Source organism: Miniopterus schreibersii (assembly GCF_964146895.1).
Source record: "Miniopterus schreibersii genome assembly, chromosome: 1".
Classification (NCBI taxonomy): Eukaryota; Metazoa; Chordata; class Mammalia; order Chiroptera; family Miniopteridae; genus Miniopterus; species Miniopterus schreibersii.
In genome coordinates this window covers 194,749,838-194,769,123 of record NC_138101.1, presented here as the reverse complement: position 1 = coordinate 194,769,123, position 19,286 = coordinate 194,749,838, and the positions used below count along the sequence as shown (strand labels likewise).

General features: G+C 53.9%; 1 protein-coding gene across 1 annotated transcript; it reads right to left on the bottom strand.

Annotated features, from left to right (window-relative positions):
• Positions 1 to 181: 181 nt before the first annotated feature.
• On the bottom strand, positions 182 to 13,202 carry OTUB2 (OTU deubiquitinase, ubiquitin aldehyde binding 2). Its single transcript, XM_081144076.1, has 6 exons — positions 13,035 to 13,202; positions 6,990 to 7,085; positions 5,541 to 5,659; positions 4,768 to 4,852; positions 4,058 to 4,252; positions 182 to 3,486 (listed from the first exon to the last, which is right to left on the bottom strand). The coding sequence occupies exons 1-6, from the start codon at positions 13,035 to 13,037 to the stop codon at positions 3,277 to 3,279; spliced, it is 708 nt and encodes a 235-aa protein (XP_081000202.1). The 5' UTR covers positions 13,038 to 13,202; the 3' UTR covers positions 182 to 3,276.
• Between the last annotated feature and the right edge of the window lie 6,084 nt (positions 13,203 to 19,286).

Sequence of the window (19,286 nt, the reverse complement as noted above, 5' to 3'; positions counted from 1 at the left end):
CTGCTGAGGTGAAGTTTTGGTGAGGCCCGTGGTTTCTTTTGATGACTCCAGCCTGAGGGCAGGACTTCCCGAGTATCTGGATCTTCCACTGAACAAGGAGTGCGCCCCCCCTCCCCGCCCAAATCCACTCATATAGAAGCCCCACGGGTACCAAGTACTAAGAAGCCAGGACAGAGTAGTTATGGAAACCATTTTAATGCTAGGAAATGTTTTCACCAACTGCCCAGGGAAGTTATAGAGCCTGGCCCACATCCCATAGGACCTACTGTCCCTGGGCAGCCACTCACAGCCCCCGCCCCCATTTCTGCTCAGTGTGGGAATATGTTTGGTTCTTAGACCACTGTTTGGAAAGCCACAGTGCCACTGCCAGGGTGACATGTTCCCCTATCCTGCAGTATCCTGCTGCTGCCTATGGGAAGGGTGGGTTGGGAGTGTCCCATTCATAGACCACTCGCTATGTGTCAGGTCGTGCAGTTGTTTTCACTCAGTCTAACTAGTAGTCCTGTGACATATGGGTATTGTCTCCATTTTACCAATGTAGGAATCGGGGTTCAGAGATGAAATGTTTTGGCCAAGGTCACATAGCTAGTAAGTGACAAAGTTGAGATTCAAACCCAGGCTGCCTCCAGAACCCCTTTGTGCTTAAAATAGGAACCAGGTCAAAAGGACAGTTTTGTTCTTTTTGTTGCTAAATATTTTCATTGATCTACAAAGTTTTCTTTGGAAAGAAAATAATATATAATTATAAAGACAAACTCAAAGCAACATTCCTTCCAGCTTTTGGTCTGGAAAGAGATGGCTTCATGGGGTGAGTGATTTACTCAGGAAGAGTGACAGCATGACTGGCTGCTGTGGACAGGGTAACCTCTACAGATGACTGGATTTGATCACACACAGTCCCCGATTTACAATTTTTTGACTTCATGATAGTGCTGATGTGCGCATTCAGTAGAAACCATACTTTGAATTTTGAACTTTAATCTTTTCCCAGCTGGCCATGTGGTAGAATGCTCTATTGTGATGTGACCCTGGGTGTCAGCAGGAAGCCATGGCTCTGGTCAGCTACAAGTTCTCGAGGGTAAACCACCGATGCTCTACAGTGTATTGCTGCCCGCACGTTTTGGATATTGTTTTGTTCTCTCATCCCCTCCTACAAAGTACCCATCTATGTCTCCTGCTTCTGGTGAGGAGGAAAGCAGTTCTTGAAACTCAGATAAATGCCCAGCTGTAGGCTGAGTGCTCTGAGCACTTGTAAGATAGGCGGCTGAACTCTGATGTCCAGTAGGTTAGGTGTATTAAATGCATTTTTGACTTAAAAATTTTATTTTCAACTCATGATGGGTTTATTGGGACAGAACCCCATCTTAAGCCAAGTAGCACCTGTACTTCAAGTTCCATGGAATTGTGCCACTCCTTTCCTCCCTGGTGCTTTTCCTTAGAGTAACTTGGCCTGCCTCTCTCGGGCATTCAGATTCCAAAGTGACAGGATCTCTCCTGGGAAGAGGGTCCCAGGGGAGCACTAGCAGGCCCTCGGGCCTGGGAGCACATCACACGCAGTTCTCAGAAGGGATTTCTCCAGCCAGTCTGCCAAAGGGAAAACTGCCTTTGTGAACGCTACACAGACCATGAATGCAGAGACATGGCAGCCAGTGCCACTTACGCTGTGCTTGAGAGCCTAGTGAGGGCTCAGGAACCACCTCCCACCCTCAGCACGGCCATGTGTTCACACCCTTCATTTTGGGAATGGGGATTTGATATTCACAAACTATGTTGCATGTTCCCCCACTCCCCCAGTGTACTGTCACAGGGCCCAGCACTCCTACCCAGAACAGGGTGACTGATCTAGTTCAGATATAAGGGTCAGGTTTACATTCCTGTGGAAAAGGGGCATAATACTTAGCCCTTGGGTTCAAATGCCAGCCAGCGGCAGATGGGAACTGGGTCCCTGCCTGGAGTGGAAGCACCCTGACATCTGTCTCCGCAAAGCCAGATGCATGATACAGGTGGACAGTCTGACGTTTGTGTACCAGGACTCGGAGCAGTCTCCTCCCCAGCCCCCGTGTGTCATCTGGCCGTCAGCAGGCTCACACCACAGCACCAATAGGTTCTAACAAATCCCTGTAGGATAGAACCTGTGAGGCGGCCTTTGACAAAGGGAGTATCCGTAGGGCAGTTCCACACCCCTGCGTGCTCCGTTTCCTCCCGCAGAGCGAGAGCTTGGAGCAGTGCCCCAGCCAGCGGGGCTCTTGGAGGTCCCGAGGCAGCAAGGCGAGGTTACTGAGAGGCATGTCCAGGTAGATGAATGAGGCGGCTGCCAGCCAGGGCTCCTGACTCCAGGCAGTTGCCACAACAGAAGTCTTCCCCCACTGCCAGTTTCTTCGGCTTGCCTGTTCTTCCTCACCTAACCTCTCGCCAGCCCATAAAGCGAGCAGAAGCAGGAAAGGGGAGGAAGACAAAAGGCCACCTTGCAAAACTTGTCTGCTCTGCTCAGCCAGAGCCCGAGGCTGCACGTGCCAGTGTCTCCACCTGGCTGAGTAGATTCTTCTTCCAGGGTATGCTGGGGATGTACAGCCGTTGTCCAAGTGGGGCTGGCCGCAGAACCCTGAAGAGTCCTGCCCTGAGAGAGGTAGAGGGGCCCCAACAACCTGAATTTCATGCTGAAGAACCCTTTCTAGACTTTGGCATAAAAGTCCCTTTTTCCTTCTTAAGTTGGAGTAAGAACACACTCCCATCGTGAATGTTTGGAACCACACCGAAGCCCTCGCGTTCAGGTGGGCCTCAGCTGGCCAATGCTTCATCCAGCCGTCCACCAGAGTCCAGTCCAGCAGCGGACTGGAGTTCATTCTTTTGTCTAGAACTGGTAAGTCCGTGGACCTTGAGCGTTTCCTCCCTTGTTTTCACTGCCCACAGTGAAAACAAGCCAGAGGGCCCTGGCTTTTTTATACAACAGAATGTCAACACTGGCAGAAACCTCCAGATAAAGGAACAGGCCCAGAGAGGGGAGGTCACCTGCCCAAGGTCTTGGAGAACTGGGAGTAGAGCCAGGGGTCTGGCTTCCTAGCCCCGAGTTAAACAGCATTTGAAAATAAATACTAAAAATATTGCCAAGTTACCACACAGTCCATAACTGGTTGGCCTCATTCCCAGTGACTGCCCCAAAGGCTGTGTTTTCTGTTTTCTAACTACAGTCTAAATCGCTTAAAAAACTGAAAAGCCGTAATGTTCCATTCAGAATGCAGTCCCGTTAGGTGACAGGCTCCACTTCGTGGCCTAAAATTAATCACGTTTATCGGCTGCATAAAGGATGTTGTAGTGGGATGTTTTATAGAGCAGGTAAACGGAAGGGATGGCGGCCTCGGGGAACACGTGGTGGTTCAGGGCTGTGTCCATCTCGTCCACGTACTCCACCTGCAGGGCGATGTTCAGTGCCTGAGACAGGGCCGTGATCTGGATGTGGTCACACTCCATGGCCATGGGCTCCACTTCCTGCAAAGGCCAAAATGAAAAAATCCCAGTTTAGGAAGGAAGCCGAGCAGGGGACACATGAAAGTCCAACCCAGGCTATCGTGGTCCTGGGTCACAGCGTGTCTACCACTTAGTTCCTGCTGATGGTGGCCACGCAGGAATAAGAACAGGAGCCTGATCTTCCAGTTCTTCCAGAGAAATCCACATGTTCATATGAAAATTGCCCAATGTTTAAATGTTGGCAGCTCTTTCAGGTTCATACCATACATCACAAACAAAACACATCTTGGGGCAAATGTGACTTTGGGGTGGCTACTCCTTAATTATGTCAACAGTCCAGTCAAAGCCCTATTTCTTAGATGGGAAATCTGAGGCCCAGAAATGAAAGTGACTTGCCCAAAGCCACAGTTCAGGCAGCTCCAGTGGGATGCTGCTCGCTGGCTAATCTGTGCTCTTGGAATTGCAAATACAGAGCCACACCCAAGTCCCCTGGCTTAGGGATGCTGGTGCTCAAGTCTCCTAAGGAGAGAGGGAGGGGAGCAGAGCCCAGGGCTGGGGCTGAGTCCCCAAAGCCCAGGACCAGAGGACCTACATGAGTGCAGAAGTCTTTGATGTCCATCTCCTCATCGACGAAGTGTCGGAAGAATTCGGCGCGGTTCCTGATAAAGGCGGAGGTGAGCAGGCGCAGGAACTGCACGATGCTGTCCGAGGCGCCCTGGTCGTTGAACACCTTCAGCAGGCTGGACACCGAGCCGTCCTTCTCCACCAGCTCCACCACACTATAAAACTGATCCCGCAGCGTCAGGTGGGCACAGGCCAGACCTGTGCCTCTGCCTGTGGGACCCCTCCTCTGCATTTTCACTTCAAAATCCTCAAGTCAAGGTACCGAAACCAATCTGAGATGGCACCAAAGCTAAGCAACGAGTGACATGGCCCGGAGTCACGTCTAGCGTGCAGCAGTTGGGGTCTCCCTTTATCACTGGCTGGGATTCTTATTTAGAGATTCAGAACTGAGATCCCCCCCACCTTCACTAATGGGATCAGGGGGGTGGGGTGGAGAGGAAATGGGGGGAAGGAGGGGGAGCGTTCCAGCCTGAGAGCTACCCTAATGAGGTGACTCCTCCCAGAGGGAGGGCAGGGCTTAGGCAACCTGTCCCCCACATCCCCACAAGCAGGAAGCCACCCTCAGTCCTTGCCCAGCTGGGAGGAGCAAGTGAGGCTCAACCACAGAGCCGTGGCCGTGAAGGCTCCGGCCAGCGTGGAAGGATGTGGTCCCTCAGCGTCGTGCACAGGTGAACTCACAGCATTAAAGAAGTTTCGGAACTTGTGCTCCTCAAATCCGGCAGTTAGGAGGTCATTTGGGGTCTGCAGCACACGCTCTTTGAACCTAAAGGGGTAGACGATGCTTACAGGGAAATACAGGGAGCACTGCTGTCATTGTCAGCTGTCATCCCCCTCTCACCAGCTGTCTCCCAACACAATGAGAAGGTCCATGTCACTAACAGGTGAAGGACTTCTCTGCCTTTCAAAGCACTTCTACGTGGACCACACACTGTTCTGTCCTCACTGTGTACCATCCCAGGAGGTGGGTATTACACCCATTTTGCAGATAAGGAAGGTGAGGTAATCACCACCCCTTCCTACACAAAAGCCTCTTGGCTCTGTCCCTCCTTCCTGTCCCCGTGGTTCATCACCACCTCTGGCCTGGGCCATGCCTAGCCTTTCCTTGCACCTGGTCCCCTCTCCACAGGGACTTTCGAGTCCCTCCACAGCCTCTTCCCTTAGCACAGGTGTCCAGGAAGGGCGCCTGCCTAGCTCACCAACCTCATCTCCAGTCCAGCCTCAGAGCCTCCCTCTGCCCCCAGCCATTCCCCATGTGCATTTCCGCTCTAGTCCCCACTGTCCCCTCAGCCAGGGATGCTCTTCTCAGTAGTGTCCAAGCGATGGTTTGTCCCCACTCACACGAGCTAAGTGTTAAATTTTCAAGAATTCTGCCAGCCAGGTGTTAAACACAGCCATTATTTTAAAATCAAGTCATGTACGCACAGGTCGCCCCCCACCCCCACTCCACTCACTTGAGGATCTCCCTGCCCTTCCCCAGCAGAGATTCCAGGTACGAATAGCCCAGCGCCCGGTAGAAGCAGTTCCCGTCCCCCTTGGTCTTGCGGATTGCCGTGAACCTTTTGCTGAGTTCCTGTGGAGAGACGGGAATGTGGACATCTGTGGCAATACCCGTCCTGTCGTGTCCCGCCCGGGCTGGGCCCCCACCCCCCACCAGGTAACACGGCTCCCTCCTCTCAGACTGCTGTCCCCTTCAGTGTCCCAACTTTCATTCATCCTACGAATGTGAAAAAACGCTGAGTGTGTCCTGCCTGGCACTGGGTGGTGAGTGGGGCCTTGGCCCTGCCCTCAGACATGCACCCTATGATCTAGCAGGGGAAGACAGACAGAAGATCGAGACAGGAGGACAGGGGAAGCTGGGGGTGGGGTGGGGTGCCTTGAAGCAATGTCACCTACACCAAGCTTCAAAAGAGGAGTGGGAGGGGTGTGCTTGGTGGGGGGGGGCAGTGTGAGCAGAGGCAGTATGGGGCTCAGCATAGCTGTGGGGGGGTGAGCGGGGGGTGGGGGGTGGCCAGGAGGCTGCAGAACCAGCTGGAAGGGCCTCCTCAGGCACATGAAGCAGTCTGGCCTGACCTTCAAACACTCCTCAAAGGGTATGGTCCCTCCCATGCCAACTTTTTTTGCCCCTGGATGTCAAGTTCCCTCTGAAGTGACCTGGAGTCCCTTGTGCTGTCTCATGAGGCTACAGCTGGGGCAGCAGAGATGGTTTTCATTAGATTCCAGGGTCCCTTGTCACCATCGATGAGGGGGCTCAGTGCCGACAGGCCCACCTGAGACCAGCTGGCAGGAAAGGACCAGAGTGCTCCAGGGGGCAAGAGAGTCAGGGTGCGCCCAGCCCTTGCTCCTGCCCCAGGAACTGCTCCCTGTGGTGGCAGGAGACAGTCCCACCAATGCGCAGAGAAAAGCAGGCGCCTGCTGCCCAGGAGCCCCTATTCTGTGAGCTGTCCCTGCTTCCTCCTGGCAAACACCCCTTTTGCAACCCCACTGGAGTGGCCTTTCCCTCCAGAGGGGTTATGGGTACAGCTCACACCTTTAGGCTGCTGGCCCAAACCCCAGCTTGTTCATGCACTAGCTGTAGGACCATGGGCCTGCCATTTAACTTCTGTGCCTCAGTTTCCTCAGCTTGTAAGTATGGATGATAAAAGTATTGAGCTTCAGGTTGTAATGAGGTTTCAATGAGTAAATAAAGCATTTAGGATAGCGCTTAGCTTAAAAAAAATTTTGTGTGCGTGTGTGTGCAACTAAACGATTTCTCACTAAGGCAAATGCCCAGTATCAAAATATTCTGGGAGCCCTTTAATTTGTCCAGGAACCTGGCCCAAATGCTAAGCCTTTTTGCCTTCCCAGTGGAACGGTCTCCTCTGCTCCCAAATCCAGCCCATCGAACCTACCCTCCACCTCACCTGGATTTTCCTCTGGTAAATCCTGTTTTCAGGATGATCCCGGAGAATTGACAGAATGTCACATTTTTCTGATATTAGGTTGAAAGATGTTTCACTCTGAAAAACAAAGAAGCAAAGGCTATGACAATTTCAAAAGCAACTGATGGGCCTTCACCAAGTTCAAAACCTCTGAACTGCTAGTGCCTGACATAGTAACTGTCATCCTGTCTCATTCATTCCTTCTAGTCATCCAGCAATTCCAGAACATCCAGCCTGCACCAAGCACGAGCTTGAAATGCAGAGGTGATAACATCTAGCCAGATGCACTACCTACTGGTGAGAGTTCACACTGCAGCCCAGCTTGGAGTCTAGGTCAATTCCAATTCCAACCCAGAGAGATGAGCCTCTTGACCCAGAGTCCGGGCCTCAGGAGGGCTGAGAAGTCATCTGGCAGGGAGCAGGTGATGGCAGCGGAAGCTCTGGAGCCAGGGAAAGTGCAGGAGACGGCTCTGTCCTAATAGCCAACTCCCCGTGGGCCATGCCTCTGCCTTACCCGTTTCCTGCCCAGGCTCGGGGCTCAGACGAATGGGAGATGCACCCCTGCCTCCAACACACCCTGGGAACAGCTCTGATTTCAGTGCAAAGATAACATAAGAATTGGTGTTAAAGCCACTGGTAGTTTAAAATAAGTGGCCCGGGTACCTGTGCACAACCTAAGGAGACAGTTCTTGTACAACAGTTCACAGCTAAGGTTGATGCTAATTGGGATTTTTGTAACTGGAATGCCAGTTTTCCATCACTTTATTGTCATCATTTTTGAGAGTGCTTCTGCCCACAAGAGCCTTTCCAGGGCAGCCTCAGCCTCATGATTCACTAGACAATGACTTCGACCCGAGACCACCACTCCCACAGAGGGCCTTTGATATTACAAACCCCTTTCCATCTGGACAGATGTGTCTGGATTTTTGATGACTAGGTTTCTGTAAAGCTCACCACCAGAACCATTAAGTGACTTCTAGGGTTACCCCTGTCTCCACACCAGACAGACTCCAAACTTCTATCTGACAATGACCTTCTTTGGCCCCGACTCCTGTACCCAGCATCCAGAACAGAGGCACTACGACTAAGAAGGAGCATTTCTAGGGGGCCTAGATCCCCCTACCCATCAAAGTGTCCCAAACCACACATGTGGGCCTTCCTTGGAACAGGACAGCTTGCCAAACCCTCTGAGACCTTCTGTTCACCTGGCTGATTCCCCAGGGCCCATCCCAGGGCTTGGAACAGAGCAGGGGATGAGATTTTTGTTGAATGAATTTGAATAAAAGCCACCCCGTCTGCACCCTCGCAGCCTCCATGAAGAGAATCCTTCTGGCCCTTGCATGTGCCTTCTTGTCACTACCTGATGGCTCCTCAACAGTCAGGCCTTAGGCTCATGCCTCTGCCTGTAAACCACCCCCTGCCCCCAAGCAACATACCCTTTAATGCATCTGTGAGCATCCTCCAGCCAGGTTCTGAGGTGCTGGCGGGCCTCTCATGGGTCCACTCTGGGTCCCAGTGGGCAATGCCAGCCCTCCAGCCCTCGGCCAGCCCAACCTCCCTCTGAGGCTACTCTGCAAGGCCACCTGGGCTGTGAGTCAGCCTCATTAACCAGGCCCAGCTATCCTGAAGCCACAATTCATGGTATGGTCAGAGCCTCCAGCTCCCAACTCCCTCACCTCCTTCATGGTAGAGGCCAGAGCCTCCAGGTTCACCCACCAGCAGGGCAGGGCCAGAATCTGGCCAACCTCCCCTCCCAGAAGGTCCCCGTCACTTCTAGAGGCTCCCAGGGGCTCCAGCCCTGACTTTGCCTGCCTGGTGCTGGGCTCTCCAGAGTGGGCTGGTTCGGGGGCTGGAAGGAAATGCCCTTTTAAATGTCTACTTTAGAGTGCGATGTATAATAATACAAATATGTGGATGATCAAAACATTTTTACTGAGGTGAGTAATCAAAAATGTTTGGAGGCCAAAGATTTAGGAAAGCCCTAGAGCCCTGAATTAGTTTCCTATTGCTGCTCTAACAAATTAGTACAAACTCAGGAACTGAAAACAACGTGGATTTATCATGATCTCGTGTTTCCTGGAGGCCCTGGGGAGAGCTCATTCCTTACCTTTTTCGGTTTCTAGGGGCTGCGGGTGCTCCTTGGCTCATGACACCTTCATGGCTCCGCCCCACTCTGTCCCGCCTGCCTTCCCCCTTATAAGGACCCTTGAAATTACATCATTGGCCCACCTGGGGGATTCAGGGCATCTCCCCTTCTCAAGAGCCTTAGCTTCATCACAACTGCCAAGTCCCTGTTGCCATGTGGGGTACCCTACACACAGGTTCTGGGATCAGGATGTGGACATCTTTGGGGGACTATTACTCAGCCCACCATCCAAATGCCCCTTCCCTGCTGTTCAGCTCAGAACATAGGGAAGACCCTGCACTTGGGTCTCATATGCCTTGGGTCACAGTTATTGGCTGGCCTTGCAGAGACCCTGAACCAGACGCTGGCCCCCTCTCATTGTACAACATCCTACTGATGGACCCTCAGAACTGGTCTCCTGCTCTGACCTTTCCCTGGAGATCTGGCCTCAAACAGTTACCAGCCACTGGCATGTCTGACCAGCATCCCTAAATTACTGTGCCCCTAACTGCTCTCTCACTCCACCCCTGCCTCCTCTCCCAGGTATCCTCAGCTCCCCCAAGGGCTCCTGCGGCCAGCAGAGTTCATGCCAAAGACCCAGGAGTCCTCTCCTCTCCTCTCTTCCCCCACCGTCTTTGCTCCTGGGTTCAACCTGAGCTGTCACCATCTTCCCCTGCCCCCAGAGGCTGCAACAGGGCCCCTAACTGACTCCTGCCCCGATCCTGACCATCCTACAGCAGCCAGGGCAGGCTGCTCAACAGGTAGACAGCAGCACGCCCTTCCTCAATACCCTCCAGTGACTTCCCCCCCAGGAAAAGACTCAGCCTTGGGAGGGCAGCCTCTCTGGCCTTGCTCACCTCACCATGACCCTCTGTGTGTTCCTCCAACGAGACACGCACTTCCCTACCTCAGAGCATCTGCACCTGCCGGTCCTGCTGCCTGCAATGCTCCGCTGCCTCTTCACATGACTCGGGTGACATCACCCCCTGACACCCCCCCCCCCCCCCCCCCGTCTAAAGTTGCCCCTCCCCCGTGGCCACTGCCTTGTTTCTTCTCTGCCACGTAGGTTCCCTCATATACTTGTGCACTGTCTGTCTCACGACAATGCCAACTCCGTAAGGGCAAGGGCTTTGCCTGCCTGCCACAGCTAGATCCCCAGGGCCTGGCACCCGGTCCTGCTTCAAAACCGCACACTGAGCGGATGACTGAGCGAGTGGACGAGCCAGTCTCGGACTCCAGCCTGGCCACCTCCAGCCCTGTGTCCACTGCATGCCAGAGAGATCATCAAGGTCAACCATCTCTTGTCAAAATATGTTACGGTTCTTCCCATTAGCAGAATAACGCCCAATCCCACGGCGCGGCACGTGCAGCCCCTCACGCACTTTTCTAGACTCAGCTCTCCGCCCAGCCCCCTGCTCCCACACAGACCACCGTCCTTCCCTAGAACAGCCCATTCTTAACCATGTTTCCAGGCCTCCCAGCATGCTGTTCCCCCTGCCTGGAATATACTCTTCCCACGATCACTCCTGGAGGTACATCCTGCGAAACCCAGGTCCAAAGCCCCCCGTGGCGAAGCCTCGCTGCCGCTCCGCACTCCCTCAGGGGGCGCCGGCTTCCCGCTGCGCCCCTAACGCCTTGGGTCAGACCTCTCAGGCCACAACCAGCAGCTCAGGAATTGCTTGTCTCCAGTTATGTCTTGACCAACAAGCATATTAGCTCCTAAGAGAGGGCAGGCCCCTGGCCTTTGTCAACAGTGCCCAGCATGGGGCCTGACTACAGTACCTACTGGGGTCTTGTTTGACAAATAAAAGAACAAAGTCACAGAAGGGCCCTGTGATTTTCTGTTCACTACTGACAGCCATCCATCCACCCATTAAACGCCCTTTGAGTGAGCACGAGACCCTCACTACCTACAGTCCTCACCAATGGCAGCCCCAGGCCTGGTCCTCATGCTGGCCTTTTCTCTCCAAGGGGTTCTTGTCTTCTACCTGGGACCCTTCCTCAACCTTAGGCCATGACTTTGAAACAGGAAAGGAAAGAAGATGCTGCATTTTCCAAAGACATTCTCCTCTGCCCGCCACTCACCACCATTCACACCATGCAGCCCAGGGCCCACCATGGTGCCTGGCAAATAGCAGGTGCTCAATAAATGCTGAGTGAATGGAAGAAGACAGACCCTGCACAGCCTGTGCCCCCATGATTCGGAGCCTTGGAGACATCGTACTTAGTGGGTTGATCACTTCATCCCTCTTCCAAGGCACCCAAGCCTCCCGGTGATAGTGATGGTGATGAGGCGAAGGTGTGGTGCTTTTGACCCCATCTGCCCTCTAGCTTCTGGTCTCATGAGTCCAGGACAGACAGTGCGGTGGGGTCAGAGGTCTCACTGTGCAGCACAAAGGCTGGGAGTTGAGGCCCCAGACCCCACTGTCCCTGCTGTTTTCCCAGCTACCCAGCGGTGGCAAGAAGGCACGCCAGCCTCCAGCTCCAGGATGGCTAAACCCATTATTACCCCATCTCAGGCCACTCCCTAGTGGGTGATGCAGGAACACCTGGGCCCCCTTCCAGGAGCAGGAGAGCCAGATAAACCCTTGGGCACTGGGTAGAAGCAGGAAGCTGGTGCTTCCAGAGGCCCCAGAGGCCTCAACCACACCCCCGCAGCAAGCTGGTTTGTCCAGGATGGCTGTGGCTCAGATGACCTGGCTGCCCATGCCACACCCAGAACGTGCTGGGCCATGACCAGGTTTTGACCCATGACCCTGCCCAGCAGCATCCAGCACTGGTGACCCATTTCCATGCCCAGACTTGGAGGGGGTGTGGGGTGGATGCCAAGTACAAAGCACCAGGCACCTGTGCACGTATTTCCAGGACTCGGTTATCACAGGAAAAGCCACATCCCCTCATGTGGTGCACACAGCAGCCCATTGTACAGATGAGCAACATGGTGCTGGGAGGGAAACCGACCAACCAAAGCCTCTCAGCTTCCCAAGGGGTGAAGGTGAGATTTGAACTCAGGCTGTGTGACCCCAAGCCACCATAAGGGCCACCAGCCTTTACACTCTACAGGACCCCTGGAAGGGAGGGGGGTTCAGGTGAAGGGGTTAGGCCGTCAGCACACTCAGTCCCCTGCAGACTGCCTGACCCCCTCCTCCAAACCCGAAGGTGCACAAATGTAACAGAGGCTTGGGTTCAAGCCCACAGTCAGTCCCAGTCCCTTCCTGTCCGGGCCTCAGTTTCTGCACCTGCTCGGGTCCCAGGTTTGGCTCAGCTCAGAGCGCTTCGAGGGCCCTTTCTGCTCGGACAGGACTCTGCCCCAGGGGCTCCCCTAGTCTTGGCTTTGCCCTCCTGATTCACGCGCCTTTCTATGTGCGTCCCGACTCCAAACGCCTTCGGCTGCCGCGCGGGACGAGAGAAGTTCAGTGATCCGGCCACCGCGCACCCCCAGGTCCACTCGTGGGCTTTGGGGGGGTGTCTCTGATGGCTGAGCGGCTGACTGGAGGGTTACTTAACAAAGAGGGGGCAACCCTTAGCCCTGGAGCCTCCCTCTGACCTGGTCCCGTCGAGGGCACCTACCTTGCGCCATCAGAACGGCACCCTCGGGGGCACCTGAGTGCGACTAACGCCCTGGGGCGGGAGGCACGGGGGCCGGGCTGGGTCCCCTCGCTGCGCTTCCTTGGGGGACGGCGGGGGGCGTCCCGGGCCCTGCAGGGCCTTCCGAGGAAAGACGGGGGGGGGGGGGCCCCTAGCATCGATCCCGACTCGGGTCCGAACGCCACGGGTCCAGCGCTGGGAGCGGAGCCTCGCGCCCGACCCCGTCCCGCGAATGCACATGCGCCACGGCGGCGACCCGCCTACCGCGCCCACTCCCCTCTCCCCCTGCCCCGCCTCCCTGCAGGACCACTGACCATAGTGACCGGAACTGTCGGGCCAGGTCCCGCCTCGGCGAGGAACGATCCGGTGCGGGAGGGCGCCGCGGGAGCCACGGGCTGGCTCCGCTCTCGGTTCGGCGGCGGGGGCCTGGAGGGCGTGGGGGAGAGTGGAGGAGAATACACCCGACCGCTCCGCAAACCAGAGGTGAGACCTACACTGTGTCCCAGCAAGACACACGCCCCGCGATTGACGTCCGAGGCGGGCATTCAGAGGCCGGGGCGCACAACGTCACAGAAAGTGGGTGGGACTTCACGCGCCTTCAGCCTATGCTTTAAGGTCTATTTGACAAGGGACCGCCCCCTTTTAAAGACACAGAAAGCTTTGAGCTAAGGAAGGAGTTAGCACAATCCAGAAAGGGAGGGCTTCCTTGTAAAGGCTGAAAGGCTTTTGACCAAAACTGCAAATCGAGGTCTTCTGAAATATTAGCTGGCCCTCATTAATTCACAAACAAAGTCATATAAGTATAGTTTGCTCAAGGCCAGAGGACAGGCACTTAGGGAACATGTGTCCAAAACATTAGCTGCCTGCCCTCGTGTAGCTTCTAAATAATATTTTACCCCCTTCAAACTCATGAACCAGCAGGTTGCCAGGCACCCAATTAATGTTTGTTGAATAAATGAATTTCCAGGATTGTTGATTCTGGGCCTCTGGAATTGTATGGCTATATATGAGGCACAGACCTCGAACCAGGTTTGGTGACTCACCTGGCATACAAGCTCATTATTACTAAACATCAAACAGAGGAATATGTTTCATTCAAAGATTTAGTCACCAGCCCTTGACCCCTGGAGGAGTGCATTAGGCGGGGGAGGGAAGGTTTGTGGGGAAGGGTGCTGCAGTGCATTGCATGCACCGTTTTACAAGTATTAATACTTCCAGGAGCCAGGTATTAAGCAGTTCCCCACCCCACTCTCACTCCCCTGCCCCAGGCACCAGGCTCCTGGACAAACACCCGTGTCTTCCAAGTAAGCAATAACACTAACAGCTAATTTTTACTGAACACTTACTGTGTATCAGGTAGTGTCCTAACCTCTCAACCTACATCATCGTTCTTAATTTTCTCACATCTAGTTTAGGGGCGTAAATTCACACAGCATGCAGTGGGAGTCAACCCCAGGCAGCCTGACTCCAGAGCTGGTTTTGAATTCACCGTCGTGTGACTGCAGGGGGGTGGTGCACTACCACCCCTGTTTGCCTTTGCAGAGTTTCTGCTCTTAGTGTTTTTTACAGCCTAAGAAGCCAGAGAGGTGACATAAGCAGCCCATGCTGCTCAGCTAGGAAGTGGCCCAGCTGGGCTTGATCCCTGGACTTCTGACTCCTCAATTAGTGCTCATTCCAGGCTGTGTTAAGCTCACCTGGTGGAGGAATGACTGAGTTGGGTGCGGTCACATGGGGTGCAGGTGAAGAGTCCTCCTGGGAAGGGCTTGTGAGGGCATTGCCTGGGGCCTGGTCTCAGGCTTAGCCCTGGTAGAGCCCACATCCAAGCATTTGGGGTCCCCAAGAGGAGGACCCTGAGTGAGCTGAGGCTTCTAGGAACCCTCGTGTTAGATGGCACTAAATCTCGAGCCCTTGGCCCACTGTCCTCCCTGGCCCAGGCCATGCAGGCAGCTCCAAACTGAGCCAAGAGTGCCCTGTGGAAGGAGCACTGGGCTGGTTTGCAGCAACTCTGGGCCCCAGGCTGGACTGATTCTGCCACTCAATGCTGTGTGGCTTCAAGTGACTTTCAGGCCATCTCTGGGCCTCTAATTCCCCACTCAATGGGAGGGTTGGACAACCTGGGGGATTAAAGAAAAAGATAAATTTAAAAGCTGTTTTTCATACTGAAGCTTTTAAACAAAACACAGTCTTATCCAGACTCTCAGTATATGTGTAATGGAATCTTTCCTCAACTTTGGCTGGAATAAGCAGAGAAAGTGCTATCTCTTTAATCTATAACTAATCAGGCTTCTTCCTGAGCTCTCTAAAGCCTGGTTAGAAGAGAAAATAATGTTTACAAAGAGTCCAGCTGGTTTTCAAGCTGGATCTGAGTTAAAAATGTAAGCAGTCCTTTCAGGGGCCACCTCATAGCTGGGGGTGAACAAGTTCTGTCTGAAATGGATTGGCTTTCCTCTCCCTGAGCCTGTTCTACCTGGTGTCCAGGTGTCTGGGTGAAGGGGTCCAGGGGTGGCTGCTATGGCCTCACAGGTTCAGAGAAGAGGGTCTTGTCCTCCAGCAAAGGACCTCCAGTAAAAGGATGCCCCAGCATCTGGGGCTGGGCTTTGTGGCCCATGCATGGCCTTTCTCAGAAGGTTGTCCCCACCTCACTCTCTACAATGTGGCCCCAGCCCACCTTTCTTGTCCCCTCTCTCCCTCACTTCTCCACGTGCCCAGTACATGAGCCTAAGAGGATGGCTTCAAGTGCTCAGAACCTGCCCCATGCTTTGCCCCTCTGAGCCTTTGCTCTTCCTGGGATGCCCATTTCACAGGCTCCACTTGTCAGATCCCACCCCGCTTTCAAATTCTGGCCCCTTCTCCATGAAGTTATACCATGTCACTGCTTACTTTTCAGTGGAAACATGACCATAGCCCCACGAGGGTCCTGGATGGGCCAGTTTCCCAGCCAACTGCCCATTGTGGGCTCCCCCAGGCCTGGGTTTGAGAGCTAACATTTCTTCGGCTCAGATAGCAAGTGCTTGTACCCACCGCATGCAGTTTCCTGGGCTGGGCAGAGAACACTCTTCAGCTTCCACAAAAGGAAAAAGCATAGGACAGTTGGGGATGGGGAAGGCATGGCAGCCCTGGGCTTGGAGAGAGCTGCTCATTCCAGCCCTGGCCTCCCCTCCTGAAGGAGGCTGGAAGGTGTCCTAGCTACAGATCTGGGGCAGGTTACATGACCTCTGTGATACGCAGCTTCTAATCGCCCCCAATGACCCCTCCTCCTGTGTTCACAGAAATAATTCCCTCCTCTTGAGTGTGGCTGGACTAGTGGCTTGTTTGTGACAAACAGAATACACCAAGTGATGGGATGTTATTTTTGAAATCAGGTTAAACAAAGACCATGGCTAATGACTTCCTGATCTCTCTTCTCTCTCACTTGCTACATTGTGAGCTGACGTATGGAGAACTGAGGCCCTCAGTCCAACAGCCGTGTGGGTGAGCTTGGGAGCGGATTCTCTCCCAGTCAAGCCTTCAGATGAAACCACAGCCCTCGTCAATGGTGGATTGAAGCCGTGTAGAGAGACCCTGAGCCAGAGGACCCAGATTGCCAACCTTCAGGAATCATTGTTTTATGCTGCTAAATTTTTAGGGTGACTTCTTACGCAGCATGCGATGACTAATATAGCCTCTCTTGTTCTCAACCTCAGTCCTCTGTGAAGTGGGGTTAATGCTGCTCACATCTCTGTGTAATTGTGGGGGGTCACTTCCTCAAACCCCCACTAGAAGCAGAGTGGATGTTCCACGGCACCATTCCTCACTACTACTTTAGTCACACAAATCAATGTCTTTTTGCCAACTATGGCAAGTGCTGGGAAGGAAGAGAACAGGGTGCTATGGGAGCGGATAACTGAATGCCCTGGGCTCGTCTGGGAAAGAGGGAGGCTTCTCAGAGCAGATGAATTTTGAGCTGAGGTCTGAAGGATGAGTTGGAAGAGGTCACAGTCCTGCTCTTCCCTGTCCCTAGCCTGTTAGTCTTCTTAGCACTTTGTGACTCCAGTCTTAGCGGTTATGATTCATGACCATAGGTGTATGTGCCTTGGGTAAGCTCCGAGAGGGCAGGGACAAGGTCACCACAGTACACTGAGAACCTGGCACAGTGCCTGGCACGTAGCAGGTGCTCAAGAAAAATGCAGTGAATGTCCCGTAGGCACAAGCAAAGACTAAGGGACAAAGCATTAGAAACAGAGGGGATGGCATGAGTGAAGATCCTGGGAGAGGAGCTGGTGAATTCTAGAAGCTGTGAGGGTCCCGTCTGGCTGGAACGCAGGACAGAAGGGAGAGTGGTCCAGGCTGGAGAGGTGGCCAGGGCCAGGTCGTGCAGGCCTTGAAGCCTTGGAAAGAGGTTTGTATTAAGGGTAATGGGGAGCCTTAGGAGGGGCAGGAGGGAGGGTGGACATGATCAGATGTGTTTTTTTGAGAGATCGCTGTGTCTGCTGTGAGAGAATGGATTTGAGGGGGCAAGACTGGAAGCAGAAGACTCAGGGGCTGTGTTGTTATCCAGGCCAGAGATAAGTGTGCCAGGGGCGAGGGTGGGAAGTGTCCAGGAGCAGAAGGTGACATCGAGAGGACCTGGCAGTGGCTGGATGTGAGGTGGGGGGAGAGAGAGTCTAGGGTGGTGCTGAGGTTCCTGCTTTCCTAGTGGATGGCTGGCTGAGCCGCACCCGGACAGCACAGCCTCGATTAGACCAGCGGAGCTCAGTGCCTGTGTGAGTCCCCTTATAACATTGCCCAGAGCACGAGAAATGGAAGAATTTGGGCCTCTGTGATCCCTGGACACACTCTAGGCACCCCCAGAGCAAAACTCAGCAAAGCTTGACCTCGGAGGGCCTGGTAAAAGCTTCTTGACACTCAAGCCTGTGTTTACAGATAATGGAGGTTGTGCAGGGTAAGTGTCTGGCCAGGCCCCAGGGGCCACCGAGCTGGGCCAAGCAGAACCGAAGTGCAACCCAAACAGGGAGCAGCTTCCTCCTGGGTCATCTACTTAAAGGTTTTTACAGGGAGAAAACGTGGTGTGTGTGTTTGTGTGTAGGAACAAAGTGTGTATAAAAACAGGAAGAGAACTCATTTACATAAAATTTTCAGCTGAAACACAAGTGCAGAGGCATTTGGTTCCCCTCAGGCCCAAGGACAAGCTCCTTGACAGTCAGTTCACTGTCCTCTGCCAATAGGGGCATTTGGGGAAAGTTTTCAGAGCTTTGACCAGGAAAAGTGCCCTAGCTTTGAGTCAGGTAGACCTCTGTTTGCTGTGTGACCTCGAACAGGTTACTGCACCTCTGTGAGCCGAGGTGTCCCTTTCCATTGCCCTTGAAAGACCCTGCCCCTTCCGTCAGGCTGGAGTAGCTGTTCCTCTCAGGCTGGCTTTCCGACCTGCCCAGTTCTCACCTTTTTACCACTTGCTGGAGAATTAAAATGTGTTCATCTTCTAGGTGGCAACATTTCGCCTGGAATCATTTCTCATATGAGGTCACAGGAAATAGAGAAATAAAAAAATCAGAGGTGGGCTCTACTCCCTCTCCCTGGGGCAGGGCCAGCTGGGGAGGCTTCATGGAGGAGGTGAGGCTGGAGCTGGCTGGGGACAGGAGGGGGAGGGAAAGGACAGTCAGGGCAGAAGGCATCTCCCTCCAGGCACACCCTGGGCAGTCCTCTGCGGGAGCTCGGGAGCTCGGGTGGCTGACTGACTGCAGACATCGCTCCTCCCAGTTCACAGCCCCGCAGTAGAATCCCCGGATTAGAGAGCAGGTTCCATTCTTAGAGGCCACACCCTTTTACCCTCCTCACAGCAAATTAGACCAGGGCTTTACTGGTCACATGGATCCCCCAGAGACGTTAAGTGCGGGTCCCCAGACCACACTGAGTAGCCAGGATCTGCAGTCCCACATTCTTGATTCCTTCTGGGAACGTGCGCAGATCTGAACTTGAGCCGTTGACTCCTACCTGTAGTTCATGATTCACACCCGTGCTACCTTCAGCCTGTCACACTGACTCTGAAAGGACACAGACGTGGGGCCTGGCTCCTGGCCTGTGCGACCCCGGGCAAGCTTTTAACCTCTTTGGGTCCCCATCTCCTCTTGTGTACACTGGGGAGAGTCACTCTCGCAGGGTTGGGCGAAGGCTGCGTCAGTGACGACAAGCTCAGGTTCCTGGCACATGGCAAGTGTCCAGTGCATGTCACCCCTTGTCCTTATAGTTCTTTTTACTACCAAACCATTCCCAGTTACAGCGATAGTTGTTGCACTGGGAGCCAGTGGACTTGAGTTAACATACCTGCCCAAGCACTGAGCAGCCGTGTGACCTTGGATGAGCCACATAACTGTACTGAGCTTGGCTTCCCCCTCTGTGATGTGGAGCCAGGAAAACGACGCTTTCTAGTGCATGGCTGCAGGAGGACTCAGTGAGTACAGGTCTGTAAGTGGCATTCTGAGCCACCGTGGGAAGTTCTCACCCTGGGGACAGCCGTCAGGAGCCTAACTCTTTTGTTTCACTCACATGCACCCACTGGTCCAACACAGGGCACCTGCTCTGTGTGAGGC